Raw genomic sequence first — 19394 nt, 5'->3', positions numbered from 1 at the left:
CTCCTCAACTCACTATATACTATAGGGTTTATAATTAACCTATAAGGTATTTTAGAAGTTCCTTTAATTTGCCTCTTATATTTGACATTCTTCCCCTTGAGATATCATGGAAACATAAAAGATAATATAAATTTATAAATATTTAAAATAGGTTATGCCAGTTCTGGTTGAAGTCATAGTAGGTTTTCTCATTTTCAGTAAGTTTCTCAGAGATGGGTGACACTTGCAAGCCAACTTCAGAAGGGTTTTGCAGAAATCTTTGTAAAAGCAGGTTATATATATATATATATATATATATATATATATATATATATGTATATGGATTTGTGACATTCCAACATAAACCACAGAAAGGTTCTTATTAAAAAAGTGAACAAAGCTGAATCATTTTGCCTTCTCTTCCCACTGTGATTTTTATTCATTTGAAGATAAAATTCAAAGCAAACATCTTAGAGCTTCTGTTTGTCACCCAAGAGTTATTTCCAGGAAGCTTAGGAAATCTACATTTCCAAAATTAGGTCATGACACTGTCACAGCAATCTACTTAATATGTTCTTAAAAAGGCCTCCTCCACTACCAAATAGAGAACCCTAACGGTAAAGTCAATTCCGCATTCTTTGGAATCCCCAAAAATATAATCAACAGGAGAAATTCTAATGACAAAACAGCTTCTTAATTTAGTGATTAAGAATTGTAGATTTCTGCTACATCTCTGCCCCTTTTCCTGACATGATACTTTGTGAAAATAATTTTGTGTAAGTGAAATGTCCTTTATCAACTTTATCTATCCATTATCACTGACTTCCTCCATCTTGCTTGGTATGCTCACACTTCTCTCCAATTCCCCACAGACACTGTTGCACAATGTGGCCATGGTCCTCCTTCTGAGATACAATCTTGAATTCCACTCTCCTCCCACCCCCCCCAAAAAAGAGAGCAGAGGGCATGAGACCAAAACTTCCTCAGCCTCTCCTTCCACCCACCTAAACTCTACATTACTTGCATCCATCCTCCCCGTCTCCCTCTTATCGAGAAGGAAGTCATGTCCTTCACTGTCTTGATCCTCCCTATGGACACTTCCCTTGCGGTATGCCCCCTGATCCTTAGAAATACCTGGTATTCCTCATTAACTACTGATTCTACTCTCCTTCTTCCTTCTGCCCCCCACTCTCTCTTCCTCTTTCTGTCCTTGTCCACAATTGTGAAAGTAGTGTGCACTAATTTTCTCTGCTTAAATAACCCCTGAAATAGAACTCGCCCCCAGATTTCCCTTAAACCACTCTCCAAAGTGTTGCCAATAACTACTAATTGTCAAGTCCGTCAGGTATTTTTTTTTAGTTCCTCATTTCTAGACTTCTTTAAAGTATTTGGACCACCCAGTTGTTTCTCCCTTTGAATTCCTATAACTTTGTATATACCAAACATACTAATACGCTCCCTACTGTTCTACAATTATTTGCTTCTGTGGCTGTTCTCAAGAGTCTCTAAGTGTCTTCAAGGCAGGACTGTTTTCGTACGTATCTGGGCATCCCCTATGCTTAAATGAATCAGTATGTTCCACATGTTCTAATGCAATTGAGTAAGAATGACATTTTTCAGCAGCTAAGATATTGGGCTCTTTCATGATCAAAATGTTTCTTTGGCAGTTCGGCACTGGCTCGGATTTCAGAAAATGTGAATATTCTTTATCCATGCAAAAAATAATAATTTTCAAGACTTGTAATTATAACATCTTGAAGAAAATAATAACGATGGTAGCAAGACTCAAAACTTCAATGACGTTTTATCGTCAGCAAAGCACTCTCAAAGACGTTTCATCTGACTGTCGGAACTGCCCTTCGAGGTGGAGGTGGAGCCCAGGTCAAAAGAGGGCCGGGGCTGGGCCATTTGATCACCGCCCAACAGCACAGTAAGCAAAGTTCAACTCACGCCTGCTCTGCTTGCTGAGTATGTGCCCAGAGGAAGGGCTGCCTTTTGCTTTGCAAGGAGGCTCTAGCCATTCACGAGACACCACGCTCTGCATTTCTAATTCATCTGCCCGAAGTGGGATGTCTTTCCTAAAATATCTGCCTAGAGAAGCACCTTTTCCTAATGCACAGAAAGGACCCCGCTGACCAGAGTGCCCCTGGGAACAGGATTCACCTCAAATTCCTTATAAAATTTCTCATTCTGAGAAAACACAAAAAGAGCCGCTGACATGGTGGAAGTGTAGGTCAGGGACTAACATGACCAGGAAGGGTTTCTCGGGAAAAGCCCACGGACATTTGCTAGGCATCCCATGTACTTACCCAACTTGCTAACTAATACAGTGAAACTGCTTCTTTTCTCTGCTCTTCCTGCTAGTCTATTTTCCAGAAGGTCCACAGAGTACTAAGGCATCTGCCACAGAACAACATACAGTGATATAAACACGCTGGGTTTTAAAATGGGGCCGGGCCTCGTTTTGAATGGGTCAGCAACCCTAAGTTATAGATACGGGACCTCGGGCAAGTTTTTTACCTTCTTTGAGCATTCCTTTCCTCATCTGAAAACAGGGATTCAAATCAGACCCACCTCTAAAAGTTACTGTTGCCATTAAAGGATGCATTTATGTGAAACCAGGGGGGGCATGTGCAGGGTGGGGGGTTTGGGAATGGTGTTCAGTCAATGTTCATCTCTTCTATGAAGCAGCCAATGGTTACATTTGGTACCTATATTTTAAGAAATTCTCTCAAGAGGTTTCAGCATGCCATGGTCTAGCAGTCTAATAAATTATTATTCCCCATGTGCTATGTGAGTTTCTTTAATAGTCTACTCTTCGACAGGAAGCAGGGAAATACCTGCTGCACTCCTTTTCAACAGGTAGTGAAGAGCTCAGGGAGCCTTCACAAGGTCACAGAAAGCATTAACACCAGAATTTAGAGATAGAAACCTGAGGGGTTTTTTGTTTGTTTGTTTTGTATTTCCTGAGCCAATAACCTGATGGTATAGAATCTCGATTATCCATCCTCGAAACCAAATATATATTCCACAACTGCACACAATATAGTCGCTAGTTAAAATATCACATCTTAAGTGTGTTTACAGGCTGGTTTCTCTAACAACTGGAAACACCGTCCAAGAGTCCATCAAGTGATAAACAGGGGCAGCAGCTAATTTACGGCTTGGAGGCATCTGGAGCTATTGTAAAAATGATGGCAATGATGCTGCAGCTAGACGGGTATTGATGAGCATTCATGTTTGTGGGGTGTGATCAAAGGGGAAGAGGAAGAGGCAAAGTGTGGATACTGTGGAAGGAAATAAGGAAAGAAGGAAGGAAGGAAGGAAGGGAGAGAGGGAGGGAGGGAGGGAGGGATGAAGGAAGGAAGTTAGTTTTAGCCTGCAGCAAGTGAGAAACTGGTTGTCAGTTTCCCTCCTTGGGGTATTCTTCCTCTCAGAATTCTGAACTATTTTCCTTTTCCTTTACTTGCCTATTTTTCTCTGAGCCCAAATACCTAAACATTAATGGAAGTAACTCAGCAATAGCTAAAAAGGATACAGAAACAAGGTGGGGGGGGGGTTGGGAAGTGAAGAATTTAACAGAAGCAAAACATCCCAAATTCATAGCTAATTATTTTCACATGATGGAGAATATTTTCTTCCTTTCTTTCTTTTGTAGGGATTGTCTACAACCTTTCTGACATGGACCACCCACTTAGCTCACTGAGGATGTAACCTCTCAGCAGTTTAAAGAGCACTGTTTTACTAAGTCTGCTTAGACTAAAAATTACATTTAATTTCCGTAAGTTGTGGGCATGCTGATATGACTGATGCCCACTTTACTCCTCTATTATACCATTCCATAATCAATTTTTACAAAAAATGACTTCTTACTTTTATTTTAAAAGTATAAGATATTGCTAACAGAAACTAAGAAGAATACAGCTAAAGCAATACAAGAGAATAAAATAGAAAACCTAGGGAAAATTATATGTTTACTATTAAACATATAACTATTTCTCTACATAAACATAACACTATTTCTCTAAAGGAATATCTTTGCTGTATTATATCTAAACCTGAATTTCTGCCTTAAACAATGGCCGACTTTTCGATCAAACCCAGGGGATTTGTGAACAAGATGAGTTTGTATAATTATGATCTCTACCTAAATTCTATTGGCCATAAGTTGTATTTGGCCATACAGGAATTCCAGATCAATCTGAAAATTTGGTATTAGTATTCCAGAATTAATGGGTAGTTTTGTCACTCAGGGGAAGAGATGGTACCGAAGCGAGATCAGCAATGACCTGAAATCTCATCAGACGACAGACAAACACTGGCAGAAATTTTAGGTCGACTAAAATGAGCAGACTCTGTTATCTTGTGTGAGACTTCGTGCATTTTGTCCTTCACTACATACAGTCATCAAACTCAATGTTCCTCCCACTCGCCAAAATTCTCATAAGACAAGCGAGGTTATTATATTGGCCAAAACACAAAACTCTAGAAAATGCAATTCTGGGTTGAGTTTCTATAGTTTCAATAAATGAAGGAAAGAAAAACTTAAAAGATCAGAGTCTAAGAGGCCAGATGAGAAGGATGATCCTTGCATCAGGAATCAGGCCAGCTTGCCTTTCTCTGATTATTTATTCATTGTGTTTGCTGTTGGAAATATATCTATCTATCTATCTATATATATATACACACATATATTTATATATTTATATATATACATACATATATGCACAAGATAGTATTAATATATTGATTTATATCTTGTTTCATTCCATAAAGTGATCAAAGAAAACAAAATGAGTCAGTACACAAGTTTAACCCTTGGTTTACAGAAGAATAGTAAACCCCGACTTGCTGGAGTAAGCTTTATTAGGGACCTGGGAAGGGCAAGATCAATGAAGGGATGTGGGGGCCTAGAAAAAGGGAAAAGAAGCCTCAATGTGGAGTCAAGTGACCATAATCACCCTATTTTGCCTCTTGATTGGAATCACCTCTCAGCACCATAAAGAAAGCTTGATAAAATAATTTAAACATGTAGCCTTTAAACAATTAAATCCTGAGGACCAAATAAGTAAGAGTTAATCACCATCTACAGTCACTAATCCCAACTCTTCCTCAGGTTTCCTCAGAGGAGCATGCTGATAGCAGCACCGCGCAGCCTCCCGGAGCAGAGTCCTTTGGCTTCCGTTTCCCATTGTCTTCCCTCAGAGTCACTTGAGTCCATCATAAAAAGGAGGCAAAGGCATTTAAATAAAGCACCCTCCTAAATCTTAAAAGTGTACAATTCAGTGTCATTCAACACAGTCCTGGTGTTTCTGGAATAAAATTATAGCATCTTCATAAATCAGATGACACGAAGTTGTTATACTTTTACATTAGGCAAAAATCTACAAACATATGCTCGGCACACTATGTTATGTCATTCTGGTTAGACCCCTGAATATGATTCTAGGCCACGATGCTTCTGAAGAGTCCTCTTAACTGCTACTAAATGAAATTTAAATTCCTAGAAAGTGGACTTTCATTTCCCTTTTTCTAACTATGCAAGAAGACCCATTCCTGAATTGCCAGACTATCACCATATTCTCAGAACCAGCCAGAATGAAAAATAAGAAGAGCTATATAGTACTTATTTACCTAGTGAAGCAAACCCTAATCTTTGTTTGGTTTGGAAGGAAAAAGGTCAACAAGTGTAATGGAAAGAAGCCTTTGCAATAAAAATCTTCGGCAAGTATTTCTAATGTAGCTTTAAACAAGAAAAGCACATTCGTCATACCACTCTCTTAGCACTTACGGGTTAGTGTTCTATTAAGACAAGTAAAAAGACCACTTATTAACTTTAACTTGTAACCAATAAACAATGAATTTGTAATACTATTGCTCAATTCTCAGCACAGTAGCCCTAGGGCAAGAGGATGAGCCTCCAAGTGGGAGCAGTATACACAGGCTTCTCCTTGAATCATTACCTCTGATAACTGTTTGAAAACCACTCTAGATCTCAATTTTCCTTCTTGCTCTTCAAAAAGCAGAGAGAAAAAAGAGCACGCACCTCTCTGTCCTGCCTATATCCAAAGGGGTTAGGGCCTTCCTAGAGATGAGCCAGGCTCATCAAACCAAGGCACACATCTCCTTTAAAATGTTTATTAGTCCCTGGCATTGATTTGCTGCCAACTTCTGACCTGCCCTTTGTGAAATAAAAAAAAAAAATAATAATAATAATAATAGTAAAAGAAAAGAAGAAGAAGAAGAAGAGAAAAAAGACCAGACCAGACCAGACCTACATGTGAGAATGAGGAAAGAGAGCCCACGGAGATGAAAAGGAGAACAACCTGGCAAATCCTTTCTTCTCAGCACAGTAATTCATGAGCATGGAATCCAGTCCAGTAGGGACTCTTACAGTAGGACAAAGGGAGGGAAGGTTTTCTGTCAACAAACACCTAGAATCTCTTACCGCAGTACTGAAAGGTGAGGTTATAAATAAGAGGAAAACAACAATCAGGCAAGTTGAGAACCAAGCACAACATTAATTGGGTCACCTGGAAAAAAACACCACCTTCTTCCTTTGAGGTCAACGTCTTACTAATGAATCCTTCTAAAGGGCCCAGGCAAGAATAGATCTACAGAACACTCACACTCCACGTTGGCTCAGTTTGGCCACAACAACCACAACAAATCGGCACACGATGCAATGAAGTATATGAAGGGTTCCCGAGCTTCAGGCACAGAGGAAAACCACCAGGACCCTCAACTTCTCTATACAGCTTTCACACATATATGTTACAGACCTAGAGGAGCATGAATAAGCACATTTGCACTCTTTCAAAAACTACAGAGTTGAATAGCTCATTCCTTTCCCGTTAAAAGTACAGGTGAGGTAAATGTAACAAAATATGAGGTGATTATAATGTTAGGTATTCAAAGAGTACATGCACTCTACCTATTGCAACATAAACAAATGGACACCAACAACCCGGCTCAGGCAGAACAAAAACTGTTGCTTTACAGCAAGGTACACTTTTTAGAAATGAGACTGATAACTTCCCCCTAAACAAATTGCAATAACTACAAAATTAACCTTGAACAAAGGCAGAGGAATAGAAGAAAAAAAAATATTTGACAAATGCCTACTACATGCCATGGACTATTTCCAAGACCTTCTTACCTTAAGGTTAAAGACTATGTATGTGATTGATACTATAAGAATGGCAAGAACCTTATTGCTGATGCCAGAACCTCACCATCAGGCCCCGTAAGGCCTTAGAACCAAAGCTCCCACTGAGTTGGGAACTCTGCTGATGCACTTGGAAGGGGGCCATTAAGGTTTGCAGGCCTGTCACCCAGACTTCCTCCCAAACACATTAGAGATTGGGGACGGTGGCTCTGTAAGGCAGAGAAGGAAGATACGTCACAACATCAGTTCTGGATGTATCTGGTAGTGACAGAAAATGAGTACCTTCCCAGAGTGACAGAGGATGTCACCCACCCTTCTCTACAACTGACCTTTAGCTAACAAGCTCAAACATCTATAACAAACCAGCAGATGATTTTGGCAGAGCCTTAAGATACCAGGAAGCTTTCATCTGAGACACTGTCATAAAAGCAGTTAGAAAAACCCTCAGAAACCTCTATTTTGATATTTATGACTTATCTTGAGACGACCCAAAAAATTCACCTGGAAAATATATTTTCAAAATCAGACACGTTGCAGTTTCCAAAGCAAACCATGTTAGTAACCACAAAACCTTAAAATGTGCCTTTATCAAGGATGACAAAGTTTTTGCTATGAGATTTAAATCCGGTCAACCTTAAAGGTGTGGTTAAAAACAAGCAATTTTAAAATAATGAGCTCTGTCCTTATAATACCCTCAGCAATTATTTCCTATACACATTTACTCATAAACTCTAGTAAGAAATGGTACATGATGTCATATGTCCTGGAAGCTTAATAAATTGCATTGAGCCTTAATACACAATAAAATATCAATGCACTAAGTAAATTCTTTAAGAGTCTGAACACTTCATGATTCATGTGTTAGAATTCTATTAAATTGGTTCATTCCAGTAGAAATATTTCTACACAGTTATATTAGAATATATATAGTTACTTAACTTCTAAATAGTTAAATTCCTTAAATGTGAGGCACCAACACATCTTAGTATTATTTTAAAACTGAGTCAACATTCTAAGTTTTCCCTTAACCTTCTTTTGGAAATTTGAAAAGACCTAAGGGTAAGCAAGTTGACATGAGACATTAGATATCAGAAATACATGTGTGTCCTTCCCCAGGGAATTTTCAAATAAAACAGAAAAAAAAACTAAACCTCCCTTTTTCTTTTATTTATTAGTTAAATACCTGCCATTCTCAAAATTATTGGGTTTTTTCTCTATGAAATGTTAGCAGTTGTAAAAATCCTCATATTAGAATTCTTATTTTGGGATGCTTTTATATTAACAAGTAATTTGTTATTGCATAACCATTACTTTCTCAGACAACATTAGGTTTTAAACATGTTTCACTTTTCACGCTCACTTGATACCAATATTCTTGTTCAAGAAAAATTCACCTCTGGCACCTGTCAAGGAATTTTTAAATTCTGAGTTTTACAAACTGAAGGAGGGGTATTGATTACTCACCATATCCAGGAATGCCTTCTAAAGGGGAAATTATTCACGTGCATCATGTTTGCAGATCTTCTGTCATTAATATTTTCCTTGTCTCATATGTTACATGTAGTGATTTTCATAGATGAATTCGAACTCTCCTGTTTGAGCAGCTATCATGGGCAATTATTGCAACAAGTATTGAATTCCAAACCCCCCCCCAAAAAAAAACAAACAGCAACAACAAAAGCCCTTCCAGGATTTGGAAAAAGAAATATCACAGAGCACTGCAGGTATGGGTCCATCCATTTAGGTTCCACTAGTTAGTCAACACACTAAAATAACCAGTTCAATCGCTAATCCTAAATGGTGGCAAATATTGTCCTGGTAAAATCCAACTGCCTAGAGTGTAAATTAATGCATCCTCTCAGGAAGGACTCTGGAATGTGGGAAAAAAGGAGTCAAAAGACAGTTTCTTGTTATCCTTGTTAAAGAAGTGTTAGAAGGGAAATGGAAAACTTCAGGTTGCTTTGCCATGCTGTCCTTTAGAAATGAATATTGCTTTTTCTTCTTTCTTAGGCACATATTCATGTGTGGTCACTTTAACGCAGTGCTGCCTTCTGAGACACGTCGGACAAAGACCTGGGCAGAGGGGCTAGAAACCATGTATAATCAAAGCCAACTTCGTTCCCAAATCTCAGAATTGCTGGTTTTCAACGGTAAAAGTAGGAAGGCAAGGAGCAATTTCTGCTTTGCAGGACAGGATTACCATTAGCTACCATCCTGACTTCAGAAGGTGCTGTCATGAGAAAATTCATTTCTGCTGCCTAACCCCATAATAAGGCTGTCTGTTCTCCTTAAGTAAAATGACTAAGCTATTGATCCTTTCACTGCAGAAACCCCTTTAATTTGTTATCAAAACCGTGTGCGGGCTTTTCATATGTTGCCTTGGAAAGAAAATGAATTTCACGGCTGCAAGTCAGACGTTGTCTAAGAATTTCTTCCCCCGCTGTCTTTCTTTTCTCTTCTCTCTCTCCCTCTCTCTCTCTGTTTTACCCCAAATTCAATTCCCAAATAGGTGTCATTTACTCTGATGCGCTGACATCTTCTGAAAGATTCTCATGCCCAAGCTATACAGACCTTGCATGCTTTTAAAACACAAAGGCAACAGGCTCCTGCTGGGGTCTCCCAGCTCCGAATTTCCAGCAGAACCTTTGGGATCGTCGCAGCCGCCTTGTCTGCCCTGGGCTGTGCCGCCCGGCTCTGAGCAGCTCAGGACACTTGCAGGCTCCGTGGTACTGTACATTAACTCTGCAGCAGCCCGCTCCGGCTGCAGACACTGCTGCCTGACAGGGGATGTGCTCGCGTCAAGGGGGCCCTCTAGGTGGGTTCCCAGACACTGCAGCACGCCCTTGCTCGCCTCCAAGGAAGAGTGAGCCAAAGGGGTTAAAGAAACAGCTCACCCTAAAGAGCAGATTTCTTTCAGTAAGTAATTATCAGGCAAGACAAGCGAAGCAGTAAGAAATCTGTAAATAACCTCCCAGGGAAATGACACCTTGAACAAACAGGTATTACGAAGGGAGGGTTTTTGTTTGCTTGTTTTTGTTTTTCCCTTCTTAGCCAGGGCAAAGAATGGGAATAAAAGAAGTCCAGGAGAATTTGCAAATGACAGGGTTGGGTCACTTTGTCTCCTTTAAAAAAAAAAGGCTATGAGTGTCTTGCTAACTTTAATGATTTGTAACCATTTGGCTACAGATGACCACACGGTAATTTTTGGACAGGAAATCCTGTGGAAGCCCGTTCTGCGGAAGTCGGTTATACTTCAGTTGCAATTGCGCATGCCATAAAGCTGCTTGTTTGATTAGGGGGTGTGTAGATTTGAGGAGTGCTGAGATAAAGCATTGCAATGCCTACGGTTGATAATTTGTATTTCCTCAAGCCTACCCTTTGTTGCAAAAATTCTGTTCAACAATCCCCTGAAAGCCCCCCATCACTGTTGATGCCATTTTGGAGCAAGAATAAAATAGTAAACTCTTGTAATAGTAGGTTGGCACTTAAATGGTGTTTGTTGAAGATCAGTAGGAGAATGGACCTTACAAGTAGCAGTGTACTCAATATGAATGTATCAGTTTTAACTTAGGCATTTAAAAAAGCTGTTATGTAATTGCTTAATATTAAATGGAATATTGGCAACATTTAATATATCACGCCATTATCTTTAGTTAAGATTCCTCTGGTGAGGCCCTGTCATCACAGAAAATACTACCCAGAACTGGGGGAGGAAGGGGTATTTCCCACAAATTCGAAACCAGGTATAAATTTAGTCTTGAAAACTGCCATGATTTGGGAAGTTTTCATTTTGATCAAATGATGATCTTAATGGAAGTATTCCTGGGATGAGGAAGAACTGAATGATTACTTTAAAAGCAGTTTGAACTTGTAGGTTCAGATGGTACCCACAGCTTGAAAGAAACTTGAGAATATATTTGGGGATTTTCTATAGCCTACGAGTGTCTTCATGACCTCCTTTTTCTAAAGGGAATAAAACTCTTCCATTAGGTCATTTGTGTTCTGAACCAGAAAACTTCCATCTGAATTATTTTTGACAAGCTTCGAATGCTGGGAATTAAGCATCACAGAGTAATTCAATATTTGATATTATATGACATATTTAAATATTACCTATTTAAGAGCAAGGAAAAGTTACCATGCCCCTCATGTCCACCTCGCCCTGGGGCCCTGTACTAAGGATGTTATGCTATTATCTCATTTAATCCTCACAACACTTATTAGGTAAGGACCATTATTAACGTCATTATACAGCTGAGGAAATTGAGGCACTCTGATATTAAGTAGCATGCCTAAGGCCAAACATCTAATAAGAGTCATGATTTGAACCAAGAAAGTTTGGCTCCAGAGCCTGAATGAATTACCCCTATATAGTGTTAATGCTTTGAGGAAAAAAAAAACAAAAAAAAAAACTATTTTCACAGGTATTACTTTAGCCTTACAGAATCATGCTGAGGAGACTATGACATTTATTGTGCCAATTTTGGAGACGAGTCCCCAAAAGGATAGTGTTTCTTCATTATCACACATCATGTTAGCCGTAGATTTGGAAGACAATTCAGATCATAGGTCAGTGTTTTATTTGATGATGATGATGATACAATGATGAACATGAACTTATTTCAAAACCAATACTTAATCCTCACACTGTGTAAAAAGTAGGTCTCCGTGGAAAGAGGCAAGTACAAATATTTACAAAATGACGTGGAAATTGATTTTTCCTTATAATAGGTACTATTTATTTGAAATTTCTTTTCTTTTCTTTTTTTTTTTTTAGTCCATTCTACTCTACTCTGTTCATATGCCAGATGGGCCATCGGATACCCAAAACATCTCTGAATATTTTTCAATTACCACACAGTTCAACATTCTATACTTGTTCCCATTTGTGGGCAATCATATATGCAAAGCACTTTAAAAGTAAAAAAAACATATACGAATTACCCAGCAGATTACTAAAGGAGATGTAAAATTAAAATATATTTAAACCAAAAGGAGATTTCAACGAATATTTTCTAGGTGGACTTTTTTTGGCTTTTTATTTCTATTTTTATATACGCAACTCTGTAGAATAAGGCATAACAAATTAGAATGAAAGGACACACAACTGAGAAGCTATGACAAATAGTAGAAAAGCCAAATTTCTGCTTGAGGGATAATAAAGAAAAAGGAATGTAATTTATTTCACAGTTCAGAGAACCAAACTATTGTAGTTTATTATTAGGCATTAATAAACAATCCTAAATTGAGTATTTTGAAAACTCAAGGCAATATATATAAAAGAATGGGCTTGCTTAGAGGATAGTAATAGCTTTTCCAACATTTTTATTCATGTATATTAGAAACAGGGTCTTCAGAGTTAGGACTCGTATTTTACAAACTGATACTTTACAAGACTTAGTAAGTGTTCAAGAAACAACATTTGAGCAGAACTAACAGGTTTGTAATTTAAAAGCAAAAACAAAAACAAAAAAAACCAAATTCTCAAAGATGAGTAACACTGACAGACTAGAGTAATACAAATCTATTTTTTCTACTGAAAGGTAGAACCTTTCATGGAACTTCTAAGAAACGCGAGGAACATGCATAAGAGATTACTGTTGTTGCTGATCCCAGCTCCGCTAAAGGAGTACTAATTATTAGCTGAGCATCATAGATTGGCATAAACTTGCTGAGATCCTTAGAGCCATGGTGCAGCCTTAGCTCTACTGGCACAAAGGGTGGTTTTTGTCTCTCTTTGTTTTAAAAATCTTAATCCCACAGCAAACACAAGAGTAATCAGCCTTTCAGGGACAGACTCACATTAACCATCATCATATGAGGCTGATGTAAGAACAAATAAAAAAAAAAAAGTCAACTTATTGATAAAGTGTAAACTACAATAATCTAACCAGCATTTTCATGAAAGATTGTTTAGTGCTCTCAGAATCAAAGAAGTATTAACTAGCTAGTGTCACCACATCCTTTTCCAACAACCAAAATCCTCTCCTGCCCTGGCTAGCAGATGATGCTTGCAACGGTGATGGTTTTTTAGCTCAATTTCTTGTTGCCCTGTGGTTTTGCAAATTCAGGGCAAGTGCAGGACAGAGGAGGCCAGGTTTCAACCAGAGCCCCTTTGCTTCTACCTATTTTATTTTGAGGTTTGGTTTGAAAAAGGGAGTCTGGTTCCTAAAAATGTTTAGAGAAACTTCATGGTAGGAATACAAAATTAACACTTTCTAGGCAAAATCTTATCTTTGTATTGTCAGTTTTGAGATTCCATTGAGAGTTCTTCAAACCCCTTCAACTGACAGGCTTCCCTCACAATGACTGTCATACAAACAATGAAGTTAGACCTTTATGCTAATACAAGCACAGCATAATACAGACACAACCTAGTTTCTGAGCTTGGGTGTTTCTTAAACTCTTCAGTCACTCATCTGATAGAGAGGGTGTAATGACTTACCTCACAGATTTCCCTGAGTTTCACTTTCAGAATGGAACGGTATTTCCACTTGTTAAGGTATATCTTTCTGTCATCGTCACATTCTGCTATAACCAATAGCTAAAATCAGTGACTCCCTTTTAATTAACTTACATAATAAAAGCTCCTCTAGATTTAGATATGAAATAACAAGGATCTAAAAGGTGATCTCTTATTAATCTTTTATGAATACTAATTATTAATTTTAGGGATGTGTCCCATATTTTCAAAGGGCTGGAGAACTTTTGTCCCGTAGTTGTCAAATGAAAAAACTGATCCCTCTATTCTACATATTGATTTTGTATAAAAATATGTACATATGCAAATACCTCTACAAACTTTTTTAAGCACATTCTCTATATTTGTAGCATAAATATATCATATTTTAGGAAACAGAAGCTACAGTCATTGGCTATCTTGGGGGATATGACTTTTTCACCTAAAGTCAGAAAAACAGTATTTTTAAAAAAATTTCCAATATTTCCAATAAAAATGAAATTTATGTGCACTTCGTACACACACACACACACACACACACACATATATGGTTTTTTCTGTATTATATATATCACCAATTAACAAAGAGGTGAGAGTGGCACTCTAATATGTAGAATGAAATGTAAGATGACAGCATATTCCCCACCCCTACCTCCCAGTGGAGCAGACATTCAAAAGCAAATTTTGTCTCCCACTCTTAAAGAAAACCAATCCCTCCGGAAAGAAACAGCATCTTCCTCTGTGTATTTGTTAACACCAAAAACATTGTTGGCACTCAGTAAATGTTAACTAATGTTAACTAATGACCATGTTGATAGAGATGACTTCCCACTTCTGGCAAGTTCTAGCAAAGTCTGAAGGCATTTATAACTTCAGTACATTTATAACTGAAAGAAGAGAAGCTCTTCACGAAGCCATGGTTTCCACTGCTAAGAGTCAGAGGGAACTGTGTCATGTTTCAGCAAGTTGTTAGCACATTCAATTTCTACATATTTTATAATCAAGGATACAACCACTAATTGAAAAGTGAAAAAAAAAATTACTAGTCATCTGTTTGGATCACCTAAAAGCAACAGTTGCTTTGGTAGAAATTTTCATGATTTAACTAATACAAGTCATTTTGAATCATCACCTTCTCAGTTTAAATGATAAATCAATACATTTTGCAGGAAAAAAAAATTCTCATATCAAACACAACACATTTCATAATTGGGATATTTAGAATGCTTGCTAAATTCTACTTTTAATATTTTCCAAAGTAGAAGTGGTAGAATACCTAACGCTAGAATACAAAGAAAGCACTTAATACTTATTATTCAAAAATCAAAAGTGGAAAAAATCCACAGCAACTTTGAAAAGAAAAAGTTGAATTTGTATTCTGTCTTAGAGTCTCAAAACATGACCCCTTAATTTCAGGTTTTGCCTTTTACTTTTTGTGTAATTTTGAACAACTCACTAAACCTCCATGAGACTCCATTTCCTTATCTGGAACATAGAAATAATAGCAAATTCATAGGCTATTGTAATTTTTAACTTACTCAGGTAAATTATAGAAAAATACTATGTAATGAAAAGAGAGCTTTTTAAATGCTGTTCACATATACTTTAAATTCAGTGATTAGAAAATGTAATAAAATATAGACTCTTTACTGGGTCTGCAACTTACTTAAATTGAAATGGGAAAAAAAATAGAAAAATCCAATGAGATAATGTTTGAAGTCCCTTCTGAAATGGAATTATATTTTATTTCTACCTTTAACTTTTCTAAAGGCTTTATATCATATTTGTTTCAGAATTCAAAGGAATAAAAATATTTCCTGCCTGATAAGGTTCAGCTTCAAAATATACCCGTGTTTATAAGAGTCCTAAGAATTACTTGGAAAAGTATCTGAAATATTGGTAGGAGAAAAAGAATAAAAAAGAAAAACAACTCAGATTGTCAGAATAATATCTTAGTATGGATTATTTGATACAGTTAATATGATTTTAAATGTGCAGGTGTATACAAATATATTGATGCCAATGTAGAAGAAAAGAACCAGAAAGATATATACCAAACTACCGACAAACTAATTACCTCTGAGATAGGGAATTTAAAAGTGGGCCTCATTAAAAAATTTACTTTTTACTTTACTTATTTCTGAGTTGATTAATCTTCTCAATGAGACTATTTCCATATATTATTTGCATAATTAAAATACCAATGAGGACAAAAACATATTTAGTATTATTTTTATATTTATTGTTAATTAAGGAAGAACAGTCATTCTTAGTTTTTTTTTTATTATGTTACGTTATTCACCATACATTACATCATTAAGTTTCTGATGGAGTGTTCCATGATTCATTGTTTGCATATAACACCCAGTGCTCCATGCAGTATGTGCCCTCTTTAATACCCATCACCAGGCTAACCCATCCCCCCACCCCCCCCAGAACCCTCAGTTTGTTTCTCAGAGTCCATAGTCTCTCATGGTTCGTCTTCCCCACTGATTCCCCCCCTTCATTTCTCCCTTCCTACTATCTTCTTTTTTAAACATATAATGTATTATTTGTTTCAGAAGTACAGGTCTGTGATTCATCAGTCTTACACAATTCACAGTGCTCACCGCAGCACATACCCTCCCCAATGTCTTTCTTAGTTAATAGCTATGTATTGGAATATGAAATCCAAGTTTTTAATATTTATCAGATAGAATCTCTGGTAGACTTGAAAAATCCAACCTCAAACCTCAAAGCTAAACAGTCAAATTCAAAAGATATATTTAATAAGAGTTTACATGTACCACCAGAGCTATTAGCTGAATCAATAACAAGCGTTAAAAACAAAAATGGATAACTGAGTCACTCTTTTTCCAGGCCCACAGGAACACTGTAGCTGGGGCCAGAAGCAATACTCATTCGCAGTTGGGAGCATCAACACTAAAGTTACGTCTACCTGCACAGTGAAGCTTCTGATCACACATCTTGATAACAGTATGTGTTTATTTTACTCCAGCTCAAATATGTGATTACTTGCAAACTCTAACTCCTTAATTTTGATCTATCTTTGGTCTGCTGGTATATCTCCTTTCTTTAGTTACACATCTACTATAGTAATAGTATAGTAATATATATGATAATAATATACAGAGTAATAATATATATATTTCCAACCTAATTTATTGGTTCTTTAATTCTCTAGCAATGAATCGCCATCAATCCTGGGTTTTAGTGACTTTTTAATCGTATTTTTTGAAGGGTATATTTTCATAGTCATTTTAATAGAAAGTTAGAGGCTGTATCAAAGTGTGCAAATCAGATGCCATTTAAAAGGCAAAGACCTCAGCTGCTGCTCCCAGTGCATATACATATGCCCACGCACACACCACTGACAGTTAAGAAGACTACCTAAAAGCCAATATGACTATGATATTTACAAATAACCTATATTTATAATATAGATACTATACAGATACAGACACATGTGTATTGTTATTTCCACATCTTGTATTTACTGTATGAAGACATTAATATTCCAGTTATCTTTAAAATACATGGTTAAAGATCACCATTAAAATGTAAACTCCCGGGGTGCCTGGGTGGCTCAGTTAGTTAAGCGTCCGACTCTTGGTTTTGGCTCAGGTCATGATCTCATGGGTCGTGATATCGAGCCCCATATTGAGCGAGTCTGCTTGAAGATTCTCTCCCTCTGCCCTTCCCCCCAACTCTCCTTCTCTCTCTCTCAAATAAACAAGTAAATGTTAAAAAAAAAAAAAAAAAAAAGTAAACTCCACAGGGGCCCTGAGATTTTTTGGTCTGTTTTGTCCTTGCTGTATCCCCATTACCTTGAACAGTGTCTGGTATATCAGTGGTCAATGAAGTATTTGCTGAGTTGAGTCAATGATTATCATAAATAAATAAACAGCTACACCAAACATGATTATTTGTCTGCCTAAAGCTCCTTCTAAAGAGCTTGCCTCTCCTACACTCTATCCTTATAAAACCTGATTGGAATACGTATGAAAACTACCCACTGCCACCTGATTCATTCACTGTGTAGTGAATATTAATAGTCTATCTTTGGAACGTGAGTGGTCATAAGAAAAACAGAGACTCTAATCAGTTCTAATTTGGCTTGAACCAAAATATCATGTGGACTTGGGAGCTGAAGCTGCCATTTTGGGTCAAGTGCAAACTGATGACTAAGGAGACTGTGGCAATCATAGAGAGAAGTGCCAAAGAGCCAAAGAGGAATGGAAGACGATATGGCCACAAAAAGAGGAGTTGCTTCAATTCTTGAGTTTTACAAGTCCAACAAGGCCCATTTAAACGTTGTTCCTGAGAATTTCGATGTCTTTATAGTAACTGTATTCCCTCCTTTTTTACAAAAGCTGGTCTGAGATGGTTTCTTTTCCTTGCAATCAAAATCTGAACTAGACGAGTCACCATATTAAGAAACATTATTTTGCTGTTCATAAATCCTTTCCTTCCCTCCAAAAGTAAAGCAATTTAAAATTAATACTCTATTGTAATATTGAATAGCCACAGTGAATTAGCTTGACACTGAATTAAGGATTACCTGATCAAGAGGCTTAAATTAAAACACACACAGAGTAACTAACAGTTAGTGTATCTTCATCTATATCCACATCCAGAGGTTCTGGAGAGAGCATTCTTTTGCTATGACTGACAGCTGGTACACTCCCAGTCAAAATATTAGCTTCTTTTTCTCAAACCCCTTTCACCATTTTCTTCACTGAATGTTAATGTGTTTCAGATAAGGAGGCAAAAGACAGAAAGAGAGAGATTAAGGAAGGGAGAAAATACTGAGAGTTTCATTAGCTTTGCGGAATAAGAAAATTTAGTACTTGAAACGCATAATTCCTTTTTTTTTTTAAGATTTTATTTATTTATTTGAGAGAGAGAATGAGAGGGAAGAGGGTCAGAGGGAGAAGCAGGCTCCCTGCTGAGCAGGGAGCCCGATGCGGGACTCGATCCCGGGGCTCCAGGATCATGACCTGAGCCGAAGGCAGACGCTTAACCAACTGAGCCACCCAGGCGCCCACGCATAATTCCTTTTTAAGGGAAGAAAGGGCATAGATGTTATTATTTTAACACAATCATTTAAAAGATTTAAAATATTAAAATGTATTAAAACCAGAATTTGATATTTTGGAACAACAGCTGTGAAGTCATTTTGATATAATCAAGTAAAACATTCTGTGCATTTGAGCACAAAATAAATTCAAGGCCAGTTATTAAATACTAGCTGCCTATTTTAGATTGATCCCCTCTCTTTCACCTAGCATTTTATACCCTCTGCTCTGTTTCGTTTTTGTAAGATTTTATTTATTTATTTGACAGAGAGAGAGATAGCGAGAGAGGGAACACAAGCAGGCTTCCCGCCGAGCAGGGAGCCCGATGCGGGGGCTCGATCCCAGGACCCTGGGGTCATGACCCAAACCGAAGGCAGCCGCTCAACGACTGAGCCACCCAGCTGCCCCTGCTCTGTTGTTTTTAATTATGACTTGGGGATGAATTCATAATGCTCAGTATCTTTCTCTACAATTGCCATATTTCACCCCTAAAGACATCACCATAGACCCTACAAATCACTTACTAGATACAAATGGGCAAAACATAACATAGGCCCCACAGTGAATGAGGCAGAAAGCTCTTATAATATGAAATCCAATTGCCTAGCAATGTATCTTATACTTTTCTCTACAGGAAGCACGTAAAGAGTGGGAAAAAATTCAAAGTACAATATAACCTGACTTCATCTGTTGTTCTTAGCCACAAAAA

At 37.4% G+C, this 19394-nt stretch overlaps 1 protein-coding gene across 7 annotated transcripts in view; it reads right to left on the bottom strand.

Moving 5' to 3' along the window:
- PDE4D (phosphodiesterase 4D) overlaps positions 1-19394 on the bottom strand; it is a 1488864-nt gene that overhangs the window by 551252 nt on the left and 918218 nt on the right. The window contains exon 1 of one of the 7 annotated variants that reach the window (XM_073905438.1): positions 9719-9735. The exons of 5 other annotated variants lie outside the window; for them this stretch is intronic. Coding sequence is in view for 1 of the 2 variants with exons in the window: in XM_025892338.2 (XP_025748123.1) it covers positions 8612-8658 (47 nt within the window). In the remaining variant the exon portion in view is untranslated. Of the gene's footprint in view, positions 1-8611; positions 9683-9718; positions 9736-19394 lie in introns of those variants that run through there. One more of the 7 variants, XM_025892338.2, reaches the window with a different exon arrangement.

The sequence above is a fragment of the Callorhinus ursinus genome, unplaced genomic scaffold (assembly GCF_003265705.2).
Source record: "Callorhinus ursinus isolate GAN/ISIS: 27379988/994484 unplaced genomic scaffold, GSC_fseal_2.0 scaffold23, whole genome shotgun sequence".
NCBI classification, from domain to species: Eukaryota; Metazoa; Chordata; class Mammalia; order Carnivora; family Otariidae; genus Callorhinus; species Callorhinus ursinus.
This window is presented reverse-complemented; position numbering and strand designations above follow the sequence as displayed.